We start from the raw sequence: 17236 nt of genomic DNA on the forward strand, positions 1-17236 counted from the left end.
TTGTAATCATTCTTTTCCTTCAGCTTGATTCAAGAATTGCAACATGAAAAGATATAAGAATTATATAAGAACAAAAAGTGTTGAGTCAGTTGGCCATCTCCACAATGGACAATGCTGTCCCCATTTCACTCTGTCCTTAGGCCAAGATGGTATAATGCAAAGGGTAACAGTTTGGTTAAGAAGATTCTAGTACTAGTTCTGCCATTCACACTATGTCTTCACACAAATCTCTTAACTTCTTCTCATGTTATAAAGAACAGTGGTTTAGAACTAAGGTCTCTCTAGGGTGCCTGGGTGGCTCAGTGGGTTAAGAGCCCGACTCTTGATTTCGGCTCAGGTCATGATCTCGCATCACTGGTGAGATGGAGCCTCATGTTAGGCTCTGCACTGGCAGCTTGGAGCCTGCTTGGAATTCTCTCCCTCTCCCTCTGTCCCTCTCAGTTTGCTAGCGCAAACTCACACACTCTCTCTCTCAAACTAAATAAACTTTAAAAAATAACAATGGGGGGCACCTGGGTGGCTCAGTCGGATGAGCGTCTGACTTCGGCTCAGGTCATGATCTCGTGGTTCACAAGTTCGAGCCCTGTGTTGAGCTCTGTGCTGACAGCTTTGGATTCTGTGTCGCTGTCTCTCTGCCCCTCCCCCACTCACATTTGGTTTCTTTTTTTCTCTCAAAAGTAATTTTAAAAATTAAAAAAAAAAAAAGAATTAAGGTCTAACTCATGTGTTCTGTCACAATAAAAGAGAATGGTAAAACTGAAACAGACTTCAGAAATTTCTAGTTTTTATTCTAACGAGAGTAAAGGGATACTCAGAATCATGTGCCCAAAGCCACACAGATAGGTAACTAGTGGCAGAGCTGAAACTAAAACCCAAGTCTCCTGGCTCCCTGGTCCATGGCCTTATTCCCCTACAATGCATGAAGTCTACCTCAAGATTTGGCCCTCAGGCTATGGTTTGCTCACCTATGGTCTATCTGCTCAACCCTATTTCAAGGGGCACCTGGGTGCCTCAGCCAGTTCCAAGTCTTGACTTCAGCTCAGGTCATGATCTCGCAAACCTGTGAGCCTCACATCAGGCTCACTGCTGTCAACTGCCATCAGCACAGAGCTGGCTTCGGATCCTCTGTCTCCCTCTCTCTCTCTCTCTGACCCTCCCTCGTATGCATGCGCTCTCTCTCTCAAAACTAAACACAAAAAAAAGTAATAATAATCTGTTTCTTTTGGCAAATGAATAATACTACTGACTGCAAGCAATTTTACATTATGACCATAGTCCCAACCATATCCAATACAAGGAATCCTAAAATTCCTTAAACTCTTCTCCTCTTAGAATAGCAAAATGCCACACTAAATTCATAATAGTATTCAACTGAAACTTTTATTTCATTAATCACAGTAGCACTTACCATTTAATATAGATGACTTAACACTTACAAAATAAATTGAATTAATCCCCATAATAATCCCATGAAATGAGTTGTTATCCCCATTTCATAAATAAGGAAACTGAGGCATACAGACATCAGGTGCTAGGCCAAAATCTCACAGCTAATAAATCAGTGATGGGGCTGGGATTTGGATCCAGACAGGCATCAAAGTCTATGCTCATCATACACTACACTGTTTCATCAGGAAACCAGTAGAACACATATATATGATCCACAAAATCTATAAATGATGCGTCAAACCAGTATGAATTCCTACATCTTTTCAGTAATTCCAGAGGTTAAGAACTACTGGAACGTGCAATACACATTAAACAGACCCTCTTCTGCGGATCCTTTCATCACCCGTATGTTTGGGCACAGAGCTGTGTTTCGTCAGTACACAGGGCCACACCATCAAACAACTAGAAATAAGATCCCTTCATAATTATATTTTAAAATTTAAAAAGCAGACTAAAGTAGAATTTAAAAAAACTTAAAGAAAGAAAATGACCCACTAGATCAAATCTAATTTTAAACCAAGATGAATGTATTTAACAGATCTAAAAATTATGTAAAAATTACCTTGGTAAGGACTTTTTCTACCCATTCCTACTTCCATCACACTTTTAAATCACTGGCCAGAAGATGATGCTCCCCAAAGTAACATGGATTCCATTATTCCTTTATACATTAACATGATATACTGCATATTTAACGTGTTAAACACGCACATCTTTACATGAAGATACAAATGTTAATGTACCGAATTTCCTGATGCACGACTATTAGTTCTCCTGATACTTGTACACTATCATCTGTGGTTACAACCAAGGTTCTGTGTTCTATGCCTGACGTTACTGCAATATGCAACATCTAGCCTATCTCTGTTTTAAAAGTAATCATATATTATATTAAGGTACTAATAGAAATTATTCAGTAATTTCCTAGTAATTCAGATATGGTATACAACTAATGAGCTGGGTTTTAACCTCTTCTTATTATATGCTTTCTATCTTGTGATTAATTGGTTTTTTTTTGGTTTTTTTTTTTTGAAGATTTTATTCCTAAGTAAACATGGGGCTCAAACTCACAACCCCGAGATCAAGAGTCACATGGTCTAGCAACAGAGCTGGCCAGGTACCCTGTGGTTAATCTATTTTAATACACAGAATTAATTACCGAGGCTTCTATTGTTCAGACACTAATGTGCTACTTTTAACAGTCAGGCCTACATGAGTACTCCATCTACTGACCACAGTTCTTCAATACTTTTAGTACAATGCTGTCAGAGCTATTTAGAATGTAAAACTTGTACAGTAGCATAAATTTATTATCCAGAAACCAATCTAGACACCACAGTAGCTACATGGTCATGAGCTTAACGTTACATTGATCTCAAACCCCCATGTACCCCACTGGTCTTTTCCTTAATTCTGTGTCAACAAGAGACTTGAAAAGAGATCACTTTATCGACTCTATGCAACCTACGAAAATGAAATACATGTTGCCAGAGCACGATTACATTCCCAGAGAAATTATTCCCAAACTATGAGCCATGAAAACTTTTTACAAGTCTCTGATCTATGATGGCAATGGACCTAAAACAATTCTTCTCAACTGCAGATGCATCATCATCTAATTCTTATTCAAGTTCTTTCTACCTTGAAAGCTCTGTTAAGTCTCTGAATATTAGACTGAAAATAAAAGGCACAAGATTATATGAGAGCTAATATTTCTTCTTGGTCTTTGTTGATTCTTTTACCACCACTTGTTTCCTTACCCGGGGGTACTACCCAAATTTATCATGTATTCCACCATTCCTACATATTAACTACATGACAGATACTATTATCAGTTTTATGCTCTTATTTTTATGCTTAATTCCTTGAACTCACCAATACAACACACCTCAAACCCTAATTTCTCCCATACTCCTTTGTTTCTCTCTAGTTGCTTACAGATCTTCCACAATCAAATGTTACGCCAGGAAATCAAAGTGTAACTAAATTTGTTTCCTCCTTCAAACAGGAACTCTCTCAAACCCCCTTTTAATCAGTAATGTCACCATTAGTTGGTCTCCTAAGCTGGACCTCTTTAAGTTAATACACCCTATAGTCAGTTTATTTAAAATCATGTTATGTATCCTTTAAAAAAAAATCTTCCAGGGGGTGCCTGGTCATCGACTCTTGATTTCAACTCGTCATGATCTCATAGTTCGGGAGTTCGAGCCCCACATCAGGTTCCATGTTGACAGTGCAGAGACTCCTTGGGATTCTCGCTCTCTCTGTCTCTCAAAATAAATAAACTTAAAAACCTGCCAATGCCATCCCACCTGGCCTGGTCCAAATGACACTACAATCAATGATATCTCTGCACTAACCACATATATGTCTGATTTACTGTCAAAAGCTCATAACAGATTTCACAAAGTAGAACTCATCCTTCTAACCCATCCTGCAACCCTGCTACCAAATTTTCCTTTAAAAAATTTACGACCCAACCCTTTAGCCCTAGAACCTAAAGAGTATAATGAATCCAATCTTTAACTTCTTGGTATTATGTTTTTTTACCCCCAGCAAAAGACCCCTATTTCCAATCAGTTCAGCCTCAAGGCTCCAGTAGAGATCAAGTTATTGTAGACTGCCTTTGCTCACTGTTCCTTCCCTCTAAATGTTCCTCCAACATTCTCCATTTACCTCAAGTCCTTATTAGTTGTTAAGACGCATTTATTTACTAAGGCCTTTTTTAGGTAAATCAACTCCAATTAACATCCCTTTTTAAAATTCCCACTATCATTATGCACTTAATCTTTCTCTAAGTGTTTCATGTGTTACCAATGTCTCAATTACAACTAAAAAACTACTTTAGGACAAAGACTTGGTCTCATAAAATTTATCTTCCAAGTACTGTTAAGCATAAACACCAGGCCAACAGATGAAAATATACATCTTCTTTATTTAAGTCATCTCCCTTTCTAAAATTCTATTCTCCTTTTTGGTAGAATTGCTTTATCTGAAAGAACTGCAGTGACCAGTCGTTGAGTTCCTGAAGCAACTCCAGGATTCTGTTCCAAGGTAAGGCTGTTTTATACTGCTTTCAACATAATCTCTCGATTTAAAAAACAAAATCTTCATGTATAAGGTCTCTAGTCACAAATCCGCTAGCAGTGTAACAGTATTTCAGAATAATCAAGTGGAAACTACTGGGGTTTTATCAGTAAGTTAGAAGACTTAAGAGTTAAAATCCCAAACTTCTGTCTCAGACAGACTTGGCTTCAAGTCCAGACATAACAACTTACCAGCTGTGTAACACTGGTCAATTCATTTAACATCTCTAACTCTTAAATTCTTTATCTGTAAGGTGAGGGTAATAGTTATCAGTCTTACTGGGTTGTTTTCATATAATCCATGTACATACAGTAAATGCTAACTATCACTGTCACCAACAAAATTAACTCAGTTTTGAATAAAGTTCTAAACATTATTACTAAACGTATACAATTCATTTTCCTTCATCAATCTCTTTTAGCAATAACCACACTACACCAAAAGTAAGCCCATTTTTCTGTATGAGGTCACAATAATTTCAGGTTCTAAAAGTCAAATTTTGAGGTCGCCTGGGTGGCTCAGTTGGTTAAGCGTCCAATTCTTGATTTCCGCTCCCGGTTCATGAGATTGAGCCTGGCACCTGGCTGTGCACTGGTAGCACAGAGGCAGTTGGAATTCTCTCCTTCTCTCTCTGCCCCCTACCACTTGTGTGTGCACATGCACTCTCTCTCAAAATAAACATTAAAAATCAAAAAAAGTCATGGGGCACCTGGGTGGCTCAGTCGGTTAAGCATCCAGCTTTGACTGAGGTCACGATCTCACAGTTCTTCAGTTCGAACCCTGTGTTGGGCTTTGTGCTGACAGCTCAGAGCCTGGAGCCTGATTCATATTCTAAGTCTCCCTCTCTGTTTCTCACGCACTTGCACTCTGTCTCTCTCTCAAAAATAAATAAGGTGTTTTTTTTTTTAAAAAAGGTCAAATTTTGTTGATTAGAAAATTTAACTTACATCTGAACCAGAAGCTTTCATCATTGCACTCTGCGAAGACTCTTCTTTCTTCCTCTGTCGGAATGTAATCAGCTCCTATGTCTTTTTACCAAGGAAAATTGGCAAACATTAAAATGCCCATGGAAAAGCTAAGACTAAAAATTTAATTTAGTCTGAACGTTAACAAAACACTCCCAATTTTTTTTAAATGAAGTAATGAAAAACTGGCTTTTAAATTTTTAACAAACTGACTTCAAACAGAAATTAGTGCTACTATCTACTAGTCAGAATTAGCTACATAATGTGTTAGTCCAGTGCAGAATGAAAATTTGGAACCACTGTTCAAATTATTACTAATTTCAAATGGCAACAGATAATTAAACCAAGTGTGAGGGAGCCTTGGTGGCTCAGTCAGTTACTTTGGCTCTGGTCATGCTCTCCAGCTCAAAGACTCATGAGTTCAAGTCATGCACTGGGCTCTGCGCTGATTGATGGCTCAGAGCCTAGAGCCTGCTTCTGATTCTGTGTGTCTCTCTTTCTGCCCTCCCCTGCTCATGCTCTCTTTCAAAAATCTATAAACATTAAAAAAATTTAAAAAAAGAAAAGAAACCCAAGTGTGTGTGACTGCATTGGTCACATACTCAAGCCAGTCCGGTTGCTATTATTCAAGGCAAGGAGTTTTTCTACATGGAAAGTGCTTCTAATTACAAATATTTAATATTGATAATTACGGGGAATTGGTCTTGGAACTTCCGCATTCGGCTCTCGAAAATCAGCCCTCCCATTCATCTTTCCTGCATCAAAAACATTTATGTTAAGTATTAGAAATGGTTATATACACCAAAATAAATCAAGATATAGTAAAATCGCTAGTCTACATGGTAATCAAGCAAATAGTTACTAAACACTACTACATCTGAAGTACTTGATATAATAAAAAGTCACCTAAATACAAGTCACAGACCTAATAACTAATTTGGAACTGATTATTCATCTTAGGTCCTTTGACTGTAAAAAGAACAAACAATAGGTCCTTTGTAAGTATTTATCAACAGATTGTATCAAATTAAGATATAATAGGATATCGATAAAACAGACACACTTTTCCTCCTGAAGCTGTTTACTTCACATTATTCTGTTTTAGTCCTTCCAAAAATATATGCACAATGATTACCATGCTTTCCCAAAACGGAAGAGGAAAAATTAAAGTCATTTCTGGGATTCCAGTTTTAAAAGATGAAATAATCAGCATGAAACATACAATCTTTCCCACAAGGCACTACTCCACAAAAACTGAATAACAAAGACGTCACACCTTTCTCGGTAACAGCAAATTCTGTATTCTGCAAACTTTACTTGCTCCCTGGAGACTTAGAATATTCGAGATTTAAAACGCAAACATTTCAAAGATATATATTTTTATTTACTATTTTTTTTAACCCATGCCCCGAGACGTAAAAGACGAATAGATTAGATAACTGCGAATTTTATAGAGTCCTCACACAGTATCAAGATTATTACCCGTCTTAAAAACCATTTACGGGGCGCCTGGGTGGCTTAGTCGGTTAAGCGTCCGACTTTCACTCAGGTCATGATCTCGCGGCTCGTGGGTTCGAGCCCCGCATCGGGCTCTGTGCTGACTGCCAGCTCAGAGCCTGGAACCTGTTTCAGAGTCTGTGACTCCCTCTCTCTCTGACCCTCCCCTGCTCATGCTGTCTCTCTCTCTCATAGAAATAAATAAAACATTAAAAAAAATTAAAAAAAAACATTTACATAATAATGGGAAATGGCATCACGATTAGGATAGCAAGTGAGGCCCTTCCATATTTCACTCGGTAAACCTACACGTCAATCCCCTGGCTAGAAAAAAAAGGATGGAGTTTGCTAAATAGACTACTTCCATCCTAACGACAATTAAGTTAAAAGTGAAACCTTATTTCCCGTAACCGCATACTACCTAGAAACCCTACAGACGCGGCTGGCAAGGTCCCTCGCAGACAACACAATTGTAACCTCTTATTCCCACAAAAAAACACCCTGAACTTAACCCTCGTCTATCCTCGGTTCCCTCATTCCATCCCCCACCGCCATCTCCACGTCTCGCACCTGCAACCCCCCAATACACACGTCTGTCACCAAGAATCACTCCCTCGCCTCCGCGGGGCACCGGCCCTCCGAAGCCAACGCGCGATTCGCCAGGCCTCACAGGCGGGAAAATGGCGGAAGGTGCAGGATAGCAGCTGCCCGCGCGGAGTGAGCAGGTTGGGGGCGAGATGGGGGACTCTTTGCGTCACCGCACCCACCTCCTGACGACAGCGGCGAGCGACGACGCGGCGAGCCTAGGCGATCGGGGGCAGAAGGCCTCGAAAGGCCAGGAGAGAGGAAACCGCGCGGAGCGGCACGGTAGCAGAGTTGGGGGTGGGGAGTAAACAGCAACTTGGCCTCCAAGAAGTCACCCAAATACGGGATCAAAATGACCGCGACCCGGAAGCACTGGAGACCTACGGAAGGAAATGACGTCAAGACCTCCCTGCGGAATCCAAAGGCGAGAGGCCTCCGGTGCTGGCGTCTGTCTGCCCCGCCCCCTTCTGCTTGTCCCTCCTCCCTTCACGCCCAGACCGCGGCGCTCGCGAGCTGCACTGCGGTTGCGCGGGCCGTCTCTGCGGGCCTGGAGGCCCTCCCCGCCCTCTTCCTGATCGCCGAGGGACTTTTGGACCCAGGCCCCTGTGACGTACCTGTGATCTTCCGGTGACCTGCTGACGGGAGAGTTCAGGATCCCCTTCTTATCCCCTTGTTGAGATAACCGATTTTTCTTGGATTTCTTTGGTTTGGGGCTTTACACAATTTATTTCATTCTTTGAAAGCAGTAGAAAATAATTATTAAGCATGCGCACTTGACTATGTGTCTCAGTGTTTTGAGTTCTGCTACTGACTAGTTCTAGAACCTAGGGCATGGTGCATTACCTCTTTGAGCCTCAAGTTTTTCTCATCTGAAAAGTGGAACGTAACACCCGTTTCGTAGGGTTGTTAGGAGTAAAGCAACACGCCTGAAAAGATACAAGCACCCAATGGTTCTCTTTTAATGGAAGAGTCTATGTTTGATTGTGGGTCTCGTGACTTATGTTCATCAGACAGCCGCCCTTCATTCATGTATTCATTTTAACAAATACTTATTGAGGGCCGACTATGAGCCGGATACTGGAAGTTACCAGTGACTCGACAGAGTTCTTGATTCATCAGCTCCGAAAAACCTCTCTGGTTTCTTACCTTTCTGAAACCTTCTGCTACTGTCCTCATTTCACCCTTTCCACTGCCTGTAGAGCTGCCCTATATTTATTCTCCCGCAGGAATATTTGAGAGAGACAGCCTACTGTGAGCCATCTAAAACACAAACCTGTGGTTCCTTCTTTAGAACCTTTTGATAGCTCCCGTCATGCACAGAGTATAAGGCCCTTCATGACTGGGCCTCTGCTCTCTTGAGCCTCACTTTCTTCTATTGCAGTGTTCAATAAGAAACACAGCCTGCAGCGCCTGGTTGGCTCAGTCCTGTTAAGCGACCGACTTTGGCTCAGGTCATAATCTAACCGTTCGTGAGTTCGAGTCTGGTGTTGAGCTCTGTGCTGCCAGCTCAGAGCCTGGAGCCTGCTTCGGATTCTGTGTCTCCCTCTCTCTGCCCCTCTCCTGCTCATGCTCTGTCAAAGAAAAGAATGAAAGAAACAAACAGCCTGTAGCCGTTTACACTCATAGTCCCTGTATGCTGTTCCCCCTAGCTTAACCCTCTTCCCTGCTGGTCCATCCTGTTGGTATTTCAAACTCCTACCTTAACATTACTTTCTTTGTAAAGCCTTCCCTGAAACACACCCCAGAGAATTAATCACTCCTCCCTAGCAGCTCTTTTCAATGTAGCTCTCTCTGCACTTTATTGTGATCTTTTTGCTTATGTCTGTCTCTGTTATGGAACTCTTTTAGGACAGAGACCTTGGTTGAAAAATCTTTACACTCCCCAAAATATCCCTAAGATCATTAGTATTAATAAATAATATCCATTATTAATATTAATAGCATTAGTAATATATAGCATCAATTATATTAAATATAATTATAATTATTATATTTATAATATATAATATACAAATATATTTATAATGTATAAATATAATTAATATATTAATATAAATATATAATAATGTAATATAAATAGTAATAAATATAATTATATAATTACTATATAATTATATTTTTTATTATTATATTTAATATAATTATAATGTTATATATTGTTAAATATTAAACATAACATTCTTAGTATTAATAGTAATCAACATTAATAAATAATACCCAATGCTAAGTGGAGAGTAGGCCTGGGGCATTTGCACTTGCTGTTCTCTCTTCTAGAATACTGTTCTTCCAGGTGTTCACATGGCTTCTTAGATTGCAGCTGGTGTCACCACATCAAAGAGGCTTTCTTTGGTTATCCAATTAAAATGGAATCCCAGTCACTCCCTGTTACCATATTTATTTTCATGGCACTTATGATCTAAAGCAATTATTTGCTTTTTTAATTGCTTTTCCTCTCTCCACTTACTGCAAGATCTATGAGAGGAAGAGCCTGTCTGGCATCAAAATGATTAGCACATAGTATGAAATCAATAAATGTTTCTTCAATGAATTTGTTGAGTACATTTTTATAAGAAACAAATATAAAAAATTAGAAGACCTACTGAGTAAGCTGTATGCTAAAGCAAAATCTGATCTTTGCTTTCTTTTTTTTTAAATTTTTAATGTTTGATTTATTTCTGAGAGAGAGAGAGAGCAGGGGAGGGTCAGAGAGAGAGGGAGACACAGAATCCAAAACAGGCTCCAGGCTCTGACCTAGCTGTCAGCACAGTGCCCGACACGGGACTTGAACCCACAACCGTGAGATCATGACCTGAGCCAAAGTCGGACGTTTAACCGACTGAGCCACCCAGGCGCCCCTGATCTTTGCTTTCTGACTAGATTGTAAGATCCCAGAATCCAGTTATATCATTTTCTTTATATTTACTGAGCCAGGCCTAAAGCATGGCATTAGGGTATTTTGATAAGTATATGTCCCATTGCCTGCATATGTCTCAGTAATCAAATCAACTGATAAATTGGATTTCTAGTATGGTGCTCTTTCTTTGGGAACAAATTAAGATTTTAAATATTCAAACTAAACTGTCATTTTCTGTGCTGGCATTTAGAAGTTATTAGATCTATTTGTAATTTGGGTGATGCAACAACCAAAGAATTCAAACGTAAATTGGGTAAAATCCAAAGTCTTACTAGAAGCTGACTCACAATTGATAGAGGCTGCAGGATTTATTAGCAAATTCAGAGCTTTAGTGTTTTAATTTTGAACTGTGAGATGACCAGAAATCAATTTGTTTGGATTAAATTAAGTCACTTCAAAATACCTGCACTGAGGTAAGATCTAATGAAATGTCACCATAAGAATGTTTGCTTGTTAGACATAACTTAAAATAAGGGGCACCTGGGTGGCTCCTTCGGTTAAGCGTCTGACTTCAGCTCAGGTCATGATCTCTCAGTTTGTGAGTTTGAGCCCCAGGTTGGGCTCTGTGCTGACAGCTCAGAACTTGGAGCCTGCTTTAGATTCTATTTCTCCTTCTCCCTCTGCCCTTCTCCCGCTCAGGCACACACGTGCATACTCTCTCAAAAATAAATAAACATTAAAATAATAAGAAATAATTATAAAGGAATTGTTGACAGCAGTCATTAATTCATAAAAATGATACCCATGTGTGTACCTGGGTGGCTTAGTCAGTTGAGCATCCAACTCTTGATTGCAGCTCAGGTTATGATCCCAGCATCATGAGACCAACCCCCGCATCAGGCTCTGCACTGAGCATGGAGCCTGCTGAATATTCTCTCTCTCTCTCTCAAATAAAAATTTTTAAAAAATCAAACCCATGTAATAAACTCCTCCTTAATTTCAGTGTCAAGAAAAAGTTTGTCTTCTCAGATAAACTCTTGAAATTCCATAATCATGATTATTATTCAGCATATTTCCAGTTTTGCTCCATGAGGGTAGAGATTGTGTCTTATTTGTTCACCATAAACTCTCCAGTCCATGACTCTCTAGGCTCCCTAGTGCTCAACACCTATTTATTCCTCAAAATGTAATGCTATAGAAGCCAAGGGAAGAGAATGTTCCAAGAAGAAAGGAATAGTCACTATGTCAAAGGCTGATAAAGACTGAGAACTATCTATTAAGTGTAGCAACAAGGTTATTTATAACTTTTGCAAGAAGCAGTTTCATACCGAGATAACAGTGGGTTTAGAAAAACGTGGGAAAAACATGGAAAAAAGTGTGACTGTTCTCTCCCAAAGCTTAGTTGTTCAGTGAATGGAAGTCCTAGAGTGGTAGCTAAAGGGAAAATAAAGAATGGATGAAGGTTAGTTTATGGGTTTTTTTTTTAATTCCATAGAGACTTAACTATAATTGTTAAAGGAAGACCTGATAAGAGTTGAATGAAAATTCGGGAGGGACAAGAGATAATTAATAGCCTAAGGCTGATTTCCCAACTGGTGTTCTGTGAATGTGGTACAGGTATGACTCAGGCTGTGATCCATTCAGCCTTTGTGACAAGCTGTGGGCAGAGCCCACAGACCAGTTGTTTGTAGCCTGAGCGACCTTCTTTGAGGTGTTCTGAGGGTACCTTGCACGAAATAAAGTCTAACGGGATGCCTGTGTGCCGCACAGATGATGAGAGTGGTGGGCATCTTTCAGGTCTTCTTCACCCTAAATGGCAGAAAATTTAGGGCACATTGCCGCACATTGTGGGCAGGGGCCCTAGGAGCTGCTAAACGTATTTGTGTTCTAGATGCCCAGGGAGCATGGCAGGCATCCTAAGGTGCAACTAGCAGCGGAGAGACCCAAGGAGAAAGGACAGGGGCTCCTGGTGGGTGTGGCTCCAAGGAATAGCCCCAGAGCGCAGACCCAAATCTCAGGCATCAAATTAATTGTGCATGTCTGGTCTTTTGTAGTCGCTCCATCCTGTTGTGATGTCCAGGTGGACTGCAGATGGACTGCTCAAGCAATGCAAATTAGAGCTCACCCTTATGTGGTATACTTAAATCTAAAAGTTCGTTTGGACTCCAAATTCACTCGGATTATCACAGGACATTTTAGGTTACATTTGTTAATGAAAGATAAGAAAACTGTTCAGAGTCTTTAGATAAAATTTCAGTTGTAAACACTGAAAGGTCATTCCATTCAAAATTTCTTATTGGTGAGAACTATTAAGAATTCATTACTTATAAATAACCTTTACAAAAAAAAGGGGTATCTGGCTGCCTCAGTTGAAAGAGCATGCAACCCATGATCTTGGGTCCCATGTTGGGTGTAGCGAGTACTTAAAAATGAATAAATAAACTCCAAAAAAAGAATTCAAAGAGATAATCGCTATAAAGTCAGAAAATTTGTACGGCCATTTCAGAAAACATTTTTTAATGTTTGTTTATTTTTGAGAGAGAGAGAGACAGAACACGAGCGGGGAAGGGGCAGAGAGAGCCGGAGACAGAGAATCCAAAGCAGGCTCCAGGCTCCAAACTGTCAGCACAGAGCCCTATTTGGGGCTCAAACTCACAAAGCGCAAGGTCATGACCTGAGCCCAAGTCAGACGCTTAGTTGACTGGGCCACCCAGGGGCTCCTGGCCATTTCAAATTTAAACTTAATATTTAAAATTTACATTTAGGGGTTTCTGGGTGACTCAGTCGGTTAAGCATACGACTCTTGATTTTGGCTCAGGTCATGATCTCATGGTTTATGGGTTCGGGTTTATGCCAGCACGGGGCCTGCTTGGGATTCTCTCTTTCCACCTCTCTGCCCATTTCCCACTTGTGCGTGCACCCTCTCTGTCTCTCTTTCTCTCAAAATAAACTTAAAAAAAATAAAAAATAAAATTTACATTTAGAGAAGCAAGTTCAAGTTTAGAAGATATTGTTTGGAGATTTTATACAATTTAATATTTATTCAAATAGAGTCTATATTTTATTTTATTCTCTCCCCTTGTATTTTGTATTTTATCACAATTATACCATAATAATTATACCCGAAAACACAAATAGATGTGTATGTATATATTTACTATATATACTATATATATATATATACATAGATGTATATATATATCCTGTATAGATGCCTCAATCCCCTTCAGTTTATTCTAGTGAATAGCACAAATATTGTCATTTTTCTATGTTTTCCATGATGTAAAGTTGGGACATGTATAGAATTTCTGAGAAGAAAGGGGATAGTGAATAGGTTGATGGATAAGTATAAATGGGAGAAGGAGTGACTCATCCTTTGAAACAAGGAGGTAGAAAGTAATAAAAGGTAGAATACCTGTTTATATATTTGTGACGGAAAGACAAGGAAGTTGAAGAAATTGAGAAGAGAATGTCTGAAATGATAGACAATGGAATTGAAGTAGGAAAAGAGTGAAGACAGTCAGATAGGTATAAAGTTAAGGCTCTCAAAGACCTGACAGTCACCACGTTATGAAAGCACAGTTGCATGTAAAGTCATCTGTGTGGGAGAGCAGGAAGACTATGACATTGACCAGACAGCGCAATGTAAATATTTCACACTTGGTGGCTTTACACCACTACCACCAAAGACTTTGTCATCATGAAAATGGAGGTTTTGGGAAATGAAAGGAAAGATAACAGAGTTTTGGGGTTGCTTTGGGTTCCGAGCTACAGGCAAGTTCCATAGTTTGATTCCTCCTAGCCATTGGAGTAGGAATCTAAGGGTTTTACAAAGAGCAGAAGAAACAACAGGTAAGAGTGAAAGAAGGTAACCAGGTGATTGTTCCTTACATTGTCAGAACCCAGTTTAGTCCACAAGCCTCAGGAGTAAAGTCTAGATTTCTTCATGTATAAGGTCCACTATAGTTTTCAGATTTTTATCACAGCAAAGTGCTTCTTGTGCTTTAGTTTCCGGCAAAAGTTTCAAGACCATTTACCCCCCCAGCTCTTCCTTGCAAACACATTACCATTCCTGAGTCTCTTCTACAGAGAAATCTTGCATCTATGACTATGCAAATTTCTTCTAGAGCTGGTTTGAAGGTATTCAGGAACCTTGGGATCGTAGTATGCATCTGAAATTATGCTTGGACATATTTTCCTGGGGCACATTTTGTACTTGCTCTCCCTTTTACAGCAGAAGAGATGAAGAGAAACATCAATAAAATTAGGGGTTTATGTTTGGGTCTATACTGATAATGAATGTAAAAAAAGTCAATTAATATCTCTGAGATCCTAAATCATATTAAGTTATAAGAAGCACCTAGCACAGGATCTGGCATTTAGTTTACATGTAATCAGTATGAGTTGTTTTTGTTTTTGTTCTTGTTTTTATTTACTTTTTTAAGGATTTGAGATACTAGGAAGGAATTAAGCATACAGGTGATGTAGCCTAGACTATTAATTCCTCGTTAACGACTCAAATACTTTGTCCAGCTTTCTAATTAAAATTTAAAACAAGCAAATAAATAAATAAAATTTAAAACAAGCACTTTATTTTGAAGGGTACTATAGAGCTTTCAATGATGAAATACTCCAGTTCTCGTCAATGCTGTTTGGAGGCTAATAAATCCCAATTATATTATTTCTTTGTTCTTTCATTAATCTCAGCTCTATCTCCAGTATCCTGAGTACTGCATTCAAACACAAACTTGTCTCCTTTGTTATAACTATGCCAACAGTCAGCTCTTTGTCAAAGGTTAGAGAAGGAGAATTTTTTCCACAGCTAAGTGGCTCTGTTGCTGAGAATATTTTCACTGCAATGTGTATTTGAAGAAAAAGACTTTCTCTCCTTGGCCATCCCCTGCTTTACTTTCTTGTATGAAAGTGTCATTTGCAGGCAGAAGCAGGAAGGAGGAGGGGGGAACCCTCCACAGGAGATGACCGTTGCTGCTGTTGCTCCTCAGGCTGTCAGTCAATCAGAGGACCATCTGCCCCACTTTAGATGGCAGGAGCCATCTTGCACATCTGCTGTGCCTTCTCGAACGTCACTTACAGAACCCACTAAAAGCTGTTAGACGAATGAGGGGAAACAGAATGCAGCTGCATGTAGCTGATTTTGATTTTTTTTTTTATTTTGAATTTTTGCAGCTGGGGCCTACATGCCACTCTCAGTTTTAAAAGTTATTTTGTATGAGATTGGAAAAACACAGAACAATTCGTTTTATAATAATGACTCCTAGGGTCTTAAAATATTGTTCTCTGAAAGTTTAAACTAATATATCCTTTTAGAACTCCCACCCAATGTTTAAAATTTAAGCCACTGTAAATATGTAATTTTTCATGAGTGCCTCTTGCGAAAAAGTATCACATGGAAAACAATGTTTTTAAAACTGATTCAAGAGTTTCTGTGCTCACTCTGGTGGCAGGAGCAGCAGATGTGCCCAGAACAAGCAGAATGAGGCCAACCAGTTGGTGGACCCGCACACGGCACGGAAATGCTCCCTCAGCAACAGCATCATCGGTGCCGAGGACCACGCGTCCATCCAGAGGAACATGGCCGAGTGCGACAAGGTAACGGGCAGGTTCAACGGCCAGTTTAAAACCTATGCTATCTGTGGGGCCATTTGCAGGATGGGTGAGTCAGGTGACTCCATCCTCCGACTGGCCAAGGCCAATGGCATCATTTCAAAGAACTTCTGACTGGAGAGGATAATGGACGTGGAATATTTGCCGTTAAAAAAAAAAAAAAAAAACAAAAANTACCTAATTGGCATCTCAGGCTATACATTCACCAAGCCAAATCCTGGCCTCCAACTCTACAGCAGGAAAAAAGAACCTCTTATTTTCAATCTTCTCCATCTCACTTGAAGGCTGTCTCTCTTTCCAGTTAATTAGGCTAAAATCTTTGAAGGCATTTTGTCTCCTTTTCATCTAACACTCTATGCACAATCTCTTGGAAATCCTATCAGTTCTATTTTCAAAGCATATCTATAATCTGATCCCTTCTCCCCAGACCCACCACTACCATCCTTGCCCACACCACCCATCCTCTCTTTCCTAAATTCTCACATGAGTCTTCTAACTGATATCCCTATATTGCTTCATTTTAGTCTTAACAGAGCAGCCATAGTGATCTTTGTAAAACCCTATTCAGAATGGTGTTACTCCTCAGAATCCTCCAGTGGCTTCTCATTGCTCTCCAACAAAGGACAAAGTCCTTACAATGGCATATAAGGCCCTGTGATCTTTCTCCACTTCCCTTCCAGATGTCATATTCTTCTACTGTTTCCCTTACCACATGCCAGCAACACTGCTCTTGCATTCTCTGAAGCAGGCCAGGAGGAGCCCATCTTAGGGTCTCTGTAAGTGTCCCCTCCTCTGGGTGAGACATCTGAGTGCCCTTGCATATCTGCATAATTCAGTCTCTCATCTACTTCAGATCTTTGGTGTAATGTCATCTTCTTCATGAACTTTTCTTTCTTTTAATTAAAAAATTTTTTTTTAAATTTCTGAGATCAGATTTGAATTTCAGAGAAACCACTATCAGCTGTGTATGTAACAGATTAAATTTGAGGCAAGCTGAGCAGCTACATTAATTGAGCTGTTTTGATAGTTTAAGGAAGAAAAGATGAAGACTTGAACTAGGATGGTTGCAGTGGTGACAAAGACAGGAGAGAGGATTTGTAAAATAATGAAAAACTATTTTTAGGGACGCCTGGATGGCATAGTCAATGAAGCATCTGACTCTTGATTTGGGCTC

The 17236-nt window shown here is 39.7% G+C and overlaps 1 protein-coding gene across 4 annotated transcripts in view; it reads right to left on the bottom strand.

Annotated features, from left to right (window-relative positions):
* Positions 1–7965, bottom strand: part of OCIAD1 (OCIA domain containing 1) — a 28144-nt gene extending 20179 nt beyond the window's left edge. For 2 of the 4 annotated variants that reach the window (XM_077757807.1, XM_077757808.1), the window contains exons 1-3: positions 7766–7848; positions 6194–6256; positions 5484–5564 (exon numbers count right to left, since the gene is read on the bottom strand). In XM_077757807.1, the coding sequence (XP_077613933.1) occupies positions 5484–5564; positions 6194–6251 (139 nt within the window). In that variant the 5' untranslated portion in view covers positions 6252–6256; positions 7766–7848. Of the gene's footprint in view, positions 1–5483; positions 5565–6193; positions 6257–7568; positions 7719–7765 lie in introns of those variants that run through there. The other 2 variants (XM_077757809.1, XM_077757810.1) reach the window with 2 other exon arrangements.
* Between the last annotated feature and the right edge of the window lie 9271 nt (positions 7966–17236).

Source organism: Crocuta crocuta, unplaced genomic scaffold (assembly GCF_008692635.1).
Source record: "Crocuta crocuta isolate KB4526 unplaced genomic scaffold, BGI_CrCroc_1.0 scaffold282, whole genome shotgun sequence".
Classification (NCBI taxonomy): domain Eukaryota; kingdom Metazoa; phylum Chordata; class Mammalia; order Carnivora; family Hyaenidae; genus Crocuta; species Crocuta crocuta.